Source organism: Oryctolagus cuniculus, chromosome 20 (genome assembly GCF_051225735.1).
Source record: "Oryctolagus cuniculus isolate XC-2025 breed Fujian yellow rabbit chromosome 20, ASM5122573v1, whole genome shotgun sequence".
Classification (NCBI taxonomy): domain Eukaryota; kingdom Metazoa; phylum Chordata; class Mammalia; order Lagomorpha; family Leporidae; genus Oryctolagus; species Oryctolagus cuniculus.
Genome location: NC_142886.1, coordinates 31438003 through 31453122, shown reverse-complemented (window position 1 = coordinate 31453122; position 15120 = coordinate 31438003). Strand labels below are relative to the sequence as shown.

At 41.6% G+C, this 15120-nt stretch overlaps 1 protein-coding gene across 1 annotated transcript in view; it reads right to left on the bottom strand.

Moving 5' to 3' along the window:
• The window catches only part of TSHR (thyroid stimulating hormone receptor), a 163989-nt gene that overhangs the window by 46356 nt on the left and 102513 nt on the right, over positions 1-15120 (bottom strand). The window contains exons 5-8 of the mRNA XM_002719619.6: positions 12888-12962; positions 10112-10186; positions 8377-8454; positions 5297-5365 (exon numbers count right to left, since the gene is read on the bottom strand). Coding sequence (XP_002719665.4) covers positions 5297-5365; positions 8377-8454; positions 10112-10186; positions 12888-12962 — 297 coding nt within the window. The remainder of the gene's footprint in view (positions 1-5296; positions 5366-8376; positions 8455-10111; positions 10187-12887; positions 12963-15120) is intronic.

The window sequence follows — 15120 nt, the reverse complement described above, 5'->3', positions numbered from 1 at the left end:
GACTGATCTGTCGCTAATGATTCATGCCTTGGTAGATTCATAGAACATCCGAATGATATTTTTTCCCTTGCTCAAATGTTTACAATCATATGGTAGCTAGTTATTGGAGTTTGACAGTAGAAAATGTGATAGAATCAGACATTTTGGGAAAAGCAACATAACCACACAGATTGTGTACACACAGAATGGAAAAGAAGTCTCAGAGAAGGAATGTGTGACTTAACTTGCGACTGAGTGCAGTTCTACTTCTGTTGAGCATGGAATGCTTGTATTATTATTAACTTCACATCAGAGTGATGACAACATGCTTGGCTCTCTGTGAAATCACAGGACATGCTTTACACATCTGCCATCACTTTCGTGAACTTCCCACTAATTACTGAATTGCTGCTGAAGCATCAGCACTTGCACCGAGGGTGGAATCTGTCCAACTTGGCTTTAATAATGTTACTCCGTTACACTCTAAAAATGAGTGTAAATGAGGTCAAACCTGCTAATTTCAGCAAGATGGCATGAGGGGGGATGGCAAGGAATGATTGCTTTTGGGCTGACACCTTACTTAAATTAGAACCTAAAGATATCTGAACACACATCTGGAGAGGTGACCAAATTGCTAACAATATGCTATATGCCAGTCCTTGAACACTATTAAGTTGTATTTACCTTACTTTAAAATCACAACTGCCATTGAAACCAGAAGCAACTTGCCTAGCTTAAAAAACACCACAGAGGGGCCGGCGCCATGGCACAGTAGGTTAATCCTCCGCCTGCGGCACCAGCATCCCACATGGGCGCCGGTTCTAGTCCTGCCCGTTCCACTTCCAGTCCAGCTCCTGCACCCACATGGGGGACCAGAGGAGGCTCCTGGCTTCGGATTAGCTCAGCTCTGGCCGTTGCGGCCATTTGGGGAGTGAACCAGCCGATGGAAGACCTTTCTCTCTGTCTCTTCCTCTCACTGTTTGTAACCTTACCTCTCAAATAAATAAATAAATAAAATCTTTAAAAAAAAAGTGGTGACAACCATATACCACTTTATAAAAAAAAAACACAGATACTATTTCATTATTACTATGGAAACTTGACCTTTGTTACCTTTATCTACAGTTCAATCCTGTCTTACTCTAGTCCAAGAGCTCTTCACAATGTGGCCATCGTCTTACTTTTACATTGGATGTACTTAATACCTTTTTCTGATGTAAAGTTTTATTATAAAAAATTCCATCATTCAGGAATCAGAAACTTAGAATAAAACAATGAACACACAGAAAATTATTTTATAATGGGAATAGTGTTTCCAGTTTGGATTCAAAACATTGATTGGAAAAAAGATCTTTGTTTTCTCTTATGATCAGAGCTGAACTTTACAACCCTGAAATATTTTTGTTCAGATTTTTACATTCATCACCTATTTGCCCTTTAACCCTTACCAGGAATTTGGAGAAACTTACTACATATTTCATGACAAAATGGTCATCCTCACTGAGCATCTTCATTTAGACCAGAGTTCTGTGAACTATGACCTTCTAGTCAAATCTTGCCTGCCCCTGGTATTTGTAAATAAAGTTTTATTTCAACAAAGCCATGCTCATTTGTTCATGTGTTGCTTATGGCTGTTTTCACCTTTCAAGCTACTACAGAGAGCATTGTCCTGGTGTCATCCAGATCAACCACATAAGAATGGTGTACAGTTCTAGGTGTCAATGCCTTCAGCGCTCCTCAGGTGGTCTCCATTTGTAGCCAATGTGAGAACCATTGCTCTGTAGATCTTAAAGTCTGAGTTTTATAACTTAAAACTCTTTCCTTAAAAAGTGATAACAGAATGTCTGAGGGCCATGTCTACCAATGACTAAATGTGGCAAGATAAAGCAGTAAATACATCCAAGTATAGATTCTTATCTTGGGCTTCAACATCCTTTGCTTGTGAAAGCTTTGAGAAATGAATCACCCTATACCCATGGTTTTGGTTCCTCCTTCTCATTCAGCTTTCCAGAAAAGTAGCTTTGGTTCAAGCTAGAAGAGCTGAGTCACTGAACTCAAGAGCCTTGTTGTCAGCTCTTGCTTTCCCAACTGAAGGCTTCCTCACTATGTCTGTCCTTGCCTTTGCTAATGTAGCTCTGTGGCCACAATGCTAGCCTTCTGACACTCTCGACATTTGGAACACCTGGGAATCTTTTTCTATCTTTATATTCCAAGTACAAACATTTGCCAGAAAATGACATTTCAGTCAGTGATGGATTTCGTATATTTTGGCAGTCCCATAAGACTATGATGGGGCTGGCACCATGGCTCACTAGGCTAATCCTCCGCCTGCAGCACCGGTACTCAGGGTTCTAGTCCCAGTTGGGGCACCAGTCTGTCCCAGTTACTCCTCTTCCAGTCCAGCTCTCTGCTGTGGCCCCGGAGTGCAGTGGAGGATGGCTCAAGTGCTTGGGCCCTGTACCCTCATGGGAGACCAGGAGGAAATGCCTGGCTCCTGGCTTTGAATTGGCACAGCACACTGGCTGTAACAACCATTTAGGGGGTGAACCAACAGAAAAAGGAAGACCTTTCTCTCTGTCTCTCTCTCTCTCACTGTCTCTGTCAAAAAAATAAGATTATAATGGAATTGAAAATTTGCTATTGCCTAGCTACATAGTAGCTGTTGTAACATGGTAACACAATACATTAGTCATGTGTTTGTGGTGATGCTGGCATAAACCAACTTACCATGCTGTGAACTATATAGAAGTATAGTATATGCGATTATGTAGAGTATATAATAGTGGATCATCATAATAAATAAACATGTTACTGGTTTCTGCAGTAACTATACTATTGTGTTCTTTTATCATTATATATATTAACATTTTTCATTAGAGAAGCAGATACACACTCACACACACAGGAAAATGAGAGTTCCCATCAGTTGGTTTAGTCCCCAGTTGCCCACAATAGGCATCTGTTGGGCTGGGCCAAAGTCAGGAGCTAGGAACTTAGTGTGGGTCTTCCACATGGATGGCAGGAACCCAACTACTTGAGCCATCATGACTCTGTCCCAGGATCTGTATTATTAGGAAGCTGGAATCTGGAGCCAAAGCCAGGAGTTGAACCCAGGCCCCCTAATATAGTATACAAGTATCTTAACTGCTAGACTAAATACCCACCCCACTTTTTATCATTATTTTACTGTGTACTCATTCTGTTTATTAAAGAAGAGCTTATTGTAAATAGTATGCTATATATGCCTCATATATCCTGTGTTTACATCTCTTGTTTGCATCGTTTTCTCATGTGCTTGCTTTAACTCCCATGTTGCTTTGTTCATCACGGCACTGGGAGTAATAGGCTATGCCATTTGTACGTACCTACGTGTGCAGTAGGCTGTATCATCACACCTGTGTAAGCACATTTTTTGATGCTTGCACAATGACAAAATTGTCTAAGGAAGCAACTTGGAATGCATCCCTAGCATCAAAGGATGCATGATGGACAGCCTCAATTATTTTTTTTAAGTCTCAATATCCTACTTCATTGACAGAAAATTTGAATAAGAACAGTCATTTCCCTAAGTGTTAGACTTTTTAGGAGGAGTAGAATCAAAGAGGAAAATATTGAGTGGCAGTCCTGTAATGTTTAAATCAAGTGCTAACTAATTAAAAAAAAAACCCATGGGACAAATTTACAGAAAATCATATTTTTATCTCCAAACAAGGAAGCCAGTATTACTGGATAATTAGCAGTCATTTATTTTCTGAGACGTATATTTCAGATTGGGTACATTTTCCTTACTATGCTTTGATCCTTGATACCAGTGGCCTTGAGCTGACCTCACTTTAACATATGTCTAGCATGGGCAGGGAAAACATTGTTTTTGTTCATCTTTCTGTTTCCAGTGAGTACTGCACAGTGCCTGACACATTGTAAGTGTTCAATAAATATGTTTAAAAGTAAATGGGCTGGCGCCGCGGCTCACTAGGCTAATCCTCCGCCTAGCGGCGCCGGCACACCAGGTTCTAGTCCTGGTCGGGGCACTGGATTCTGTCCCGGTTGCCCCTCTTCCAGGCCAGCTCTCTGCTGTGGCCAGGGAGTGCAGTGGAGGATGGCCCAGGTGCTTGGGCCCTGCACCCCATGGGAGACCAGGAGAAGCACCTGGCTCCTGCCTTCGGATCAGCACGGTGCGCCGGCCGCGGTGGCCATTGGAGGGTGAACCAAGGGCAAAGGAAGACCTTTCTCTCTGTCTCTCTCTCTCACTGTCCACTCTGCCTGTCAAAAAAAAAATAATAAAAAAAGTAAATGAATGATTGTGTAAGTACAATAAAGTTAAAATGAAGGAGAGGCTCTCCAATTCTGCAAATAAATTTGATGTGCAGGCATTCATGTACTCTACTGAGTCTTCAGAGTTTCCCTGTAACTGCATTAAAAATGGCCGGCAGGGTGGAATGTTTGGTGTAGTGGTTATGACACTAGTTAGGATGCCCACCTCCCATATCAGAGTCCATAGGTCTGAGTCCTGGCTCTACGCCCAATTCCAGCTTCCTACTAGTGCGTCCCCTGGGAGGCAGCAGGCAATGACTCAAGTACTTGGGTCCCTGGTACTCTCGTGGGAGAACTGAGTTGAGTTCCTGGCTCCTGGCTTCAGCCTGGCTTAGTTGTGAATATTTGGGGTGTGAACCAGTTGAGGGCAGCTCTCTATTTCTGTGTGTCTCTCTTGCTCTTGCTCTCTCCCTTTTAAATAAGTAAATAAAAATAGTTAAAAATAATTCAACATGAGCAGGCTAATTCGGGGAAAAATAGAACATCTGGAATTAAAAAAACAGTTGTTAAAGAAATGTTCAAGAAGTGTTGTCAAATATAAAGTCTGTTTGCTGTTTGAGTTGTCTTGTGCATTGCTTATTTTTAGAGCTGGATAGGATTTTTCAGCATTTCTGTGTGAATCAAACATAAATTGACATCCTCCTTGATAAAATGACAGAAAAGACTAAAGGAGAAAGCTTATGTTTTAAAAAATTTGGGGCTTAAATACACCCTTTTACTTCACTCATGTGGTATATTCACAAATACACCCCTACAGGATAACTAAAGGTGACACCATGGTTCTGTTTTATTGAGGATGAAAGTTTTGGGGTTTATAACTGGAACCAGTGAAAGTATCCACTACTGCTAGCACTCCCCGAGTTTCTCAGTGTTATTCCTAAGTCTCGTTGAGGCTTGCTCTGATAGAATCTACCTCTCAGCAGGATCCTGACACCCTGGATGGTTCTCCTCAGGGTGGAGTGGGGAGGAGGGATGGCAGTTTCCTTGGCTACCGTGAACTTACACAGCATCCAGCTTTGTCCCATTGAAGGCATGTCCTTGGATTGATGTAAAGCCGTTGTTGTACAGTTTCCTGCAATCAATAGAGAAGGGGAGAAATCAGCATCCTGGGAGGGGTGATGCTGACCCTTTTTCTGAACGGTTCGGCTTCATTTCTTAAGTGTCACAAGTCTGCATGATGTTTTTCAGGTCCCATACACGTACCCCAGGAGAGAATTTTACAATCTGCCTTTTTTGTGGGACGAAAAATATTTCCCAGTTTGAAAGCCTGTTCTCCAGGCTTCGCTGCTGGAGACTAAGTTTTTCCTCAGAAGTGCATTTACTTTGAGGAACCAAGCATTTTAGAACAACGCTCTACATACATGCTGGGGAAGGGATTCCAAGTAATAGCTCAGTGTTAACAGAAGAGGAGTAATTGCAGCTTCTTAAAGTGAACATTTTGGAAGACATTCCTCTGAATACATAAATTTTCTCTTTTTCTACTTGAAATGTAATTTCCCACTGGTATTTTATCTTTTGATCCTGAAGACTTACCATTGATTAAATACTTAATGGTTATGGAATAAAGCAAATCAAATTTGATAGAAGAATACAAGAAAGTAGATAGGGTATTTTTTTTGTGTGGAAATTTTATTGTTTTAACTTGTTTCTGTGTTTCTCAACCTATTTCATTCATCTGATGATTCCAGGGGGCTGGCATAAAATATTTCACTTCTATTTCCTAGTAAAGTTACAGAGGCACGGAAGTGACTTGCTAAAAACACATTGATCTAGAGCTGGTGGGAATCGGATTTGCTGACCTCTTTACAATTCTTCTCACCCACCAAAAGCTCAGCCCCTTTCTGCACAGATGGCACCCCAGGAGTAGAAATGCTGGGCTCCATGGAGATGCATGGGGACTCCTCGTGGTTATTGGTATAGAGATAAAGAAGACAGACATGACCAACAGTCAGCCACAGCTGCTGGGAACTCCTAATGGCAAGTGTAGAGGAAGATTAAAAATGATTATCTACCACATGTGAACTCTAGTAACGCCTGGAGAAGCACCAACAAGATGCCAAATTTGGAATTAGACCTGACTTGCCACTTAATGGCTGGGCAATCTTGAGAATTTCTCCATCTCTTTTATCTTCAGTTTCTTTGTCTCTAAAAATGGCATAAGAGTATCTTACCTCACCTAAAGGTTGCTACCAGGATAAAATAACTGCAGATTTAAAGCAGTGAAGAACACATTAAATAGAATATCCCAAAGCTTGTATTTAATCTATATAATTGGGAATAACTGAGAAATAATCAGATGGCTTTGTTGTTGTTGTTTTGTATTAAGTAATTACACAGTTTCATCCCAGCTTTGAAGGTGTCCTTGGTGCAGATCGCAATATCGCAGGGACACAGCCACAGAGGCTGAGAAAGTTCGGATGGGTAAGTCAATATTTTTCTGAACTGGAACTCCTTTATGAGGATTACATCTTTTTTTTTTTTTTTCCCAAACTTTATTGAGAGTCCTGGATATTAGAAATATTCTTTGAGTTACATTTCAGAGATTGAACGAAAACTGTTAATGAACAAGTAGGTTTTGAGAAGGGAAAGTAGAGAAGTAAGAAAAAGGGATACAAACTTTGAATAAAGCTCTAGCCTACCAGGAATCTGGGGGCAAACGGTGCTGTTAGACATGTTCCTTTTCATGAAAATGAGCTTCAAAGAAGCAAGGACTTTTGCAGAAATGTAGAAATAATCATCTGAAAAGATGGGATGAAAGATAACCTATGCCATTGCCACCTCTACAGTTCAGTCAATAGGAGGTTCCCTTCCCTAGCGGTTACCAAGTAGGCCCCAGTTAGGTGAGGGACAATGAGCAGCTTTTAATTAGGAGGGCTGCTTGGATTATGGGATCCTTAAGGGGAAAAAGTGCCAAGAGATGAAAGTAACATTCTGCAAAGAAGTTGAGAATACAGGAATTTACTTATGATGGCTACTAACTCTAACAAGGGAAACCCTTACAGAGAAAGTAAATGGCCTTGGGATTTGGGGACAATCCCATGTCTTTTCTATGCTAACAAAAGAGATAAAGACCAAGAAGGAATTCCTCATATTATCAAGAGAGCTGTCCTCATATTGTGAGGAGAAGGATTAGCTGATTATCCACTGTGTCCCTGGAGTTGGGACAACTTCATATGACTCAAATTGATAGACTTGGAGTGGCTTGGAAAACAACTTACTAGAAGAGTTAAGTGGAGAATTGGGCTAGTTTTGCTAGGAAGCAGTTCAATCAGATTTGTAATTGAAAAAGAACCCCTGGACTACAGTGGGACCAATGAAAGGGAGCTGGGGTGACAATCAAGGCAAAAAATGCATCAGTCTCAGACTTGGACAGTGGTGCTACAAGCAGAAAGGAGCCATCAGAGCTAGTCCCAGCTCAACTTTGTAACTAATACAATGCACGGAATCCTCTAACAACTTGGAAAATCAACTTACCTTTTTTACTTATATTATTTTCCCCATGAGAACATCTGTGAATATTTCTGATTAAACATCAACCTTGAATAGCTAGAGGTAGAATTCAATGAATCTCTGGAAAAACAGTGATGTATTGCTGAACTGTGTTTTCTGTTCAATACCGCCTTATAGGAGCTTAAATATTACTGAGCAAACGTATGAATGCAGAATATGAAAACCCCTTCGTGTCACCATTTTCAAACTCAGTGGCCTCGGGGAAATCATTTAAATTTGTTCTACAGGTTCTTCCTCTGCAGAATGGACATACTTGAATGCAGAATATTACCAAATCTGGTCCACTGCCTGTTTTTGTAAATAACATTTTTTGCAACGCCGGCATGCTCATTAGTTTATGTGTTGTCTGTGGCTGCTGTTGTCTTACAATGGCAAAGAAGCGCAGTTGCTACAGAGGCTCTAGAGTCTCTAAGGCCAAACAGGCCGCTTGCAGGCACTACTCTTACTTATGTGACAGCCTTTGAACACTATGGTGCACATATTATGGTATGATTCTTGGATGGCCTGTAAAAATACGACAATGGCTCCAGGTGAAGTGAATTTGTTGGCAGGAGTGGAACTGGTAATACTCACAGCGTCAAGGTTTCATTGCACAGTCCCTGAAAGGCATTTTCAGGGATTGAAGTCATGTAAGGGTTGTCTGTGATTTCACTGTAAGAAAGGACAAAAAAGAACCAGAAAAAATACTTGATGAAATAATGCTTTCTTCTACTGCTGGGCTCTTGTCACACATATGCACTTAAGTAACCTGACATATACAGCTTAATATAATTTTCTTTCAAGTTTTATTGACTCTCCTTAAGCACTGGTGACTCAGAGATCTGGTGAGGTAGGGAGAGCTGTCCTATGTGGAGATAAACTTAGTGCCCCAGGTGTGCAGTAGTGAGCCAGCTTTGGTTGTGGACTGAGGCCCTTGACTTCATCCTTATCTTAGGGGAAGTAGGTGGAGCTCACAGACTTCCCTGGAATCTCTGACTGCACCCATCAAGTACAGTTTCCGATGTGCCTGGAAGAGTCAGGAGAAATTGATCCAGAGATTTTATTTCGTGAGTTTTCTACAATGTTCTCAGTCTGCAGAATTCTGCCTGGCAGATGCTCTTGGAGAAACTTTCTCCACCAGTCTAGCTTCTGGAAGATTCCTTATACTTTGGATTGTTCTGCAGCAAAGAACATGATCGTATTTTTTTCTAGAAAAACTTTAGATTTTAAAAGCCACCTCTCTACATTTTGCTATCTCTGTAGTGCAAACTGAACCTGTTCAATTCTCTCTGCATGTGTTCTTCCTGTACAATTAGCTAAGACAATTGACCCATGTCACAGGTTTTGGAAAAGAGCACATGGTCACCAACCATAAGTTAAAGGAAGTAGTTTTCCTTTTATATGTTTATGTGAGAAGCAGAGAGAAAGCGCAAGAGTGAGTGCTTCCGTCCCCTCATTCTCTCTTTAAATGTCTGCAGCAGTTGGGCCTTGGCTAGGCTGAAGCTGGGAGTCAGGAATCCAGGGTTCCCACATGGGCTGCAGAGACCCAGTTACTTGGACCATCGGTGCTGCCTCACAGACTGTGCAGTGGTAGGAAGCTAGAGTCTTGGGAGCAGCACTGGGACTCTGACTCAAGCACTGTGGTCTGGGATGTGGTTTCTTAAATGCTAGGCCAGATGCCTGACCCTCATGGGAGGTTGTTTGAGCACCATTCCTGACTGTTCCTTAGGACTCTACTCAGACAAACTAACATGGGTTTTCTATCCCTCAGTTTCCTTATTTGTCAAATGGGCAAACAGTGACTTCCTTTTATATATTATGAGGCATTTGAGTGCAGCAAACATGATGCGTGTGGACTCTTTGAAAAGCTATTTAAAACTATCAGAAAAACAAACATCATCATCATTAAATTTTCCTTCTATTCAATCAACCCCATAAGCAAGCAAACATTTCATAGTCTGTTTCCTTTAACAACAAAATATTTTCATCTGCAGCCTTCCAACTATTGGGGCATTTTCTAGTCATTTTTAATGTGAAATTTCTCAATAAACTTGGTTATCATCACTCTTGCTAATTCTGTTCTAATTCTCTCTGAGTCCACTGCATCCAGATTTCCCTACGCCTGTAACTCCGCCTGTACACTTCTTGTGAGAGTCACCAGTGCCCCAAAGCATGACAGGCAGGGGCCACTTCTCAGTCCTGCTCTATTTCACCCATCAGTGCAGTCCCAGGATCACTGCTTCCTCCACGAACCAAGCCCCGTGCTGCACCCTAGCTCTTGTCAGTGACAAACAAAATATGACCAAACATTGCATGTGTGCATACTTACAGTATAAAGAATACATCAGTAGAATAAACCTTGGTCAGGTCAGGAAATATTCTAAGTCCAGTATTGAAAATGCCACTAAATGACATGAACAAAGAAAAAAAATGACAATTTAGATTAAAATCAACACTTAGGAAGTAGAATAACACAGTATCTGGAAGCATGGGTTCTGAGATCAGTCTTGAGTCAAATCTTAACTCTTCCACTAAATTTCAGAGTGACTGGTCAAGTTCTAACCTGTGATGAGATGCTGTTCTCTGAAGGCACACTGATTTCATCTAGCCCACTGCAGCCGCGCATCTGCTGTGCACAGAACACTTGTGGGGACTGAATCAAGTGGACAGGTTTCTTTCATGTGTTTTAACAGGAGGACATTATGCATGTGTGTTTTTCAGAGAGATAAGAGGAAGAGGGAATAGGAAGATAGTGTTAGCCAACCCCAAATTCTATTATTGTTCACAAATGATTTTATTAAGTAGTGACTTAGGAGTACCACTGCAGCAGTGATATTTAAAAACTTATGTCCTGAACAGTAAGGAAATCAATCACAGAGAATGTCTTTACCTTCCAAAGTTTGTGTCATCTGGGGAAAAATGCTAAGATTAAAAGCCATGCCTGTAACAACACAAATACAAAAGACCTCAGGCCCCTATGCTTCCCAGATTTAGTTGGTTTAACGTTTGTTGCAGCTAACAGATTATAGGTAGTGGAAGCAGAAATATTTTTTGAGAGGCTTGGCATGGCATAGAGTGAGACCCAGAAACTGTCCAGTAAATCTTTAGGGAAAGTCTTCTAGTAGGAAAAAACTCTAGTTCAATTGATGTACCTTCTAAGGTAAATTCAGATTTGACTCTTTCAAGAAGGAGGAGTCATAGGATTTGAAGAGAGAGCAGGACCCAGAAGTCTCAAAATGAGCAAATGGAACTTCTAAATAACAAAGGAGAGATGTCAGATTTCACAATATATATTTGAAATACAGCAGCAAGAAAAAAAAAAAAAACTAATTGCATTAGGTGTTCTTTGGGGGGGTGGGGAAGAAAGGCCAAAAAGTTAAATGGGGGCCATAAAAGGCTGGGAATGAGAGATTAAAGGAACTTGCACCAGAGATTTTTTTTTTTTAATTATAATACTTTTTAAAATGTGAGAGGGAGAGAGAGAGCACGTGCTCCTACTCACCGGCTCACTCCTCAGATGCCCTCAGTGGTGCTTGGGGACCAAAGCCTGAAGCTGGAAACTGAATTCAGGCTTCCTGGGGGTGGGGGGGGCGGCAGGAACCCAACCGCTTGAGCCTTTACTGCTACCTCTCAGAGTCTGCACCAGCAGGAAACTGGAATCGGGGGCAGGAGGCTGGGATCAAACCGAAGTACTTGGATTTGGAATGTGGGTGTCTTAACTGCTGCCCTGAGAACTTCTATATTCCCCAAAACACTGAACAAGTCCTTGTCATTTTTTTCCCTCTAATTTCCTGAACCCCTAAACTCTGTATATGCTTTTTGTTTTTCATTTTCCATGATTCTGTAGGAGAGAGACTTTTGCATTTTATGTATAGCATCTCCCCAAATAAATTCCAAGCTCCTTGAAAGCAAGGACAACATCTTAGCACCCTGGGTGTTCCCCATGCACACAGGAGGGGATCTCATATTAAAGACCTATTGATGGGTTTGGAACTCAAAATCACAAAGAGGAGCCGTGCCTTATCCCATAAGTTTTCTTACTTCCAGGACATCCTTTCAATTACATAGCTCACCAGTATCCTCATCTATTCTCCTGTTATCTCCCAGTCCTACAACCTCAACATGGGACAATTTTTAGTCCTCTAAATGAGCTATGTGGCTCCATATCACTTTATCATTCTTTTCTATATAATTTTATTTCTCTTCTATCCCACCCCTTTCTCTTCCTGGATAACTTCTATTTGTCCTGAATGACTTGTAAGACATCTATAAATATGCAGTTTTATGTTAAAGGCATGGATGGAAGTGAACTGAAATGTTAATAGTGATTATTTCCCAATATTGGGATTGAGGTTTGTTTTTATTTTTTTCTTCTTACTGTCTTTGTTTTCTAATTTTTCTGATGTATATTAGCAAGACAGAGGATTCTTTCAGCTAATGTTGAGAGGGCCTGATGTCTTAACACGCATCCACTGAAAACATTCATATCATCCTGTTATGTGCCAGGTGAAAATGCAACAGAGAACAAACATGTTGTGGTCCTTGCTTTTATGCAGTTTACAATCAGCTCATAAGGTGTTGCCAGATCAAAGTAGTAAAGTGTCACCCTTTGTCCTTGCACCCCTAAGAAATTGGATTTTACCTTTTATGGATTTTTATGTTTTCGCTATGAACAACTACTCTAATATTGTTATGATACTCATTTCCAAACAAAATTCATTCTTTGACTCTTGGAGTTTTGTTTTGTTTATGGTCACTACATTTGATGACTGTATATACAGTATTAACTATATATTATATTCTTTTAGTTTAGTCCACTTCTCACAAACTTCTTGAAGCTTCCTTGCATGTCTCTTAGAGAAGTTCTCTGGTCCCAGCTGTATGTACTGACTACTGAATAGATTTTAAAAATGTGGGCCATTTCCCTTCATACCTCGCACAACAAGAATGGGTGGGGAGTAAGTCACAAGCTAGGATTTGACCCAGGCCATACACAATTAAATAACCATGGGTCACATTAGCCTAGGGAGATTCTAAGCAGCCGACGGCATTGAAGTTCTCAAAAAGGGGGGGGGCGGGGAGAGGGAAGAGGAGTTGATACTTACAGGAACTTTAGGAGGGGGAGTTCTTTTAGGGCATCAGGGTCTATGTAAGTTAAGCTTCTGGTATTCCGAATTTCTCTGTAAAGTTACAAGGAACACAGTTATCGCGAGACATCCATTTCTGTTCTTACAAAAGACCAAACAACATAAAGCAGGCTTCGCAAGTGCCCAGGAGAAGCATATGGATTTTCATGGTGCCATGGGGCCCGCTGTTGCTGGGGTCAGTAGTGAGCTACTCCTGGGTCCTTAGAGGACACCATGGCTATTCAGCCCTCACCCTTCATTGGCTTGGTTTCAGCCCATTTGGGTTTCTGGGCTATCTTTCTCTCCACTGTGTTTCGAAGGTTTTCTTTTCCCATTTAGTGGTTTTATGAGGAGTTGAGGACAAATATCTTAGTTATTCGAACCATAGCAAGTGTCCTTGCTGAGAGCGTGTGCACTGGCAGGGGAGGTTGGGTGGATTACACAATGGATGCAAGCATTGCAAGAGGGGCAGAGAGGTTGTGACACTGCTGTTGCAGATGCAGTGGGAGAAGTGAGTCATCACAGTCACTGGGCATTATTTTGGAGTGTTAGTAATCTGAGAGTCTCCAACATATACAGCCCGATGTCATGTCTGTAACTTACATACTTGGGTTTATATAGTGCTAATCAACAATGCACACTTGGGGCAGGCGTTTGGCACAGTGGTTACAACTCCACTTGGGATCCCCACATCCCCTAGCAGAGTGTCTGGGTTCAAACCTGCACTGTGCTCCTGTTTCCTGTTTCCTGAGAATGCACACCCTGAGAGGCAACAGGTAATGGCTCAGCTAATTGGGTCTCAGTCACTCATATGGGAGACCCAGATTGAGTTCCTGGCTCCTGCCTTTGGCATGGCTCAGCCCCAACAGTTGTGGCAATTGGGGAGTGAACCAGCAAATTGACTATCTCTGTCTGCTCCTCTCTCTGTCAAACTTAAAAAAAAGAAAAGAAAAGAATGCATAGTTAGCATTAGTTACATTAGTGACTTTTGGAAATAGGCTCTCACTGGTAAAATGAATGTATTCAATATGTATACACTGGCTGAAAGAGCTTAAAGATGCAGCCAATGCCTCTATGAAGAGTATAAAGGAACCAAGTAAGACTTGCAGCCTCTCAGCTTATGGAGCGGACTGGGGCTTGATGCCTCTAGGAGTATGGGCCCAGTTACTGATGGTGCCAATTAGCAAACTTAGAATCTGACTTCTTGAAATTATTTAAGAATAGTTTTCAGCTGGCGCCATGGCTCACTAAGCTAATCCTCCACCTGTGGCGCTGGCCCTCTGGGTTCTAGTCCCAGTCAGGGCACCGGGTTCTGTCCTGGTTGCTCCTCTTCCAGTCCAGCTCTCTGCTGTGGCCTGGGAAGGCAGTGGAGGATGGCCCAGGTCCTTGGGCCCTGCACCCGCATCATGGGAGACCAGGAGGACCTGGCTCCTGGCTTTGGATCGGTGCAGTGCACTGGCCATAGCAACCATTTGGGGGGGTGAACCAATGGAAAGAAGACCTTTTTCTCTGTCTCTCTCTGTCTAACTCTGCCTGTAAAAAAAAAAAAATAGAAAGAACAGTTTTCTGGAAGGAGAATTTATATTCTATAAAATTTATGCCCTGTAAGTATATAGTTCAGTGATATTTTCTTAAGTGTACAGAACTGTGCAAGCATTATCACATTCAAGCTTCAGAACATTTCCATCCTGACAAAGGTGACCACAGTCTTATTTCCAGTAAATCCCACTCCTTCGCTCAGTCCTAGAAATAATGACCTGTTTTCCAGCTCTGTGAATTAGCTTTACCTAGGCATTTCACATAAGTGGAATCAGGTGCTAGGTAGTCTTTGCTTGTCTGCCTCACTTCATTCAGCACAATGTGAGATTTATTCACACTGTAGTGTGTGTCAATGGTTTGCTTCTTTTATTGCTGAATGGTCAGATGCGTTTGCAACAGAATCTCGGCTCTGCCACTTCTGGCTCTGTGAGTTTGGACAACATCTTTGACCTACCTCGTGGGTCATATTTTTCTCATCTGTAAACACAGACAATAAAGGCATCTCATTCTTTGAGCTCTTTTGAGGATTATATAATATCCGTAAGAGTTTTTTGTATGGCTTTTATACAGTTGAGAGTTCTATAAATAATGGCTTTATTGTTGTGAAAACTGGAGCAGACATCAAGGACTTGGGGTTGAAGGTGTTGCAAAGTTTCTATGAAATCTAACATAA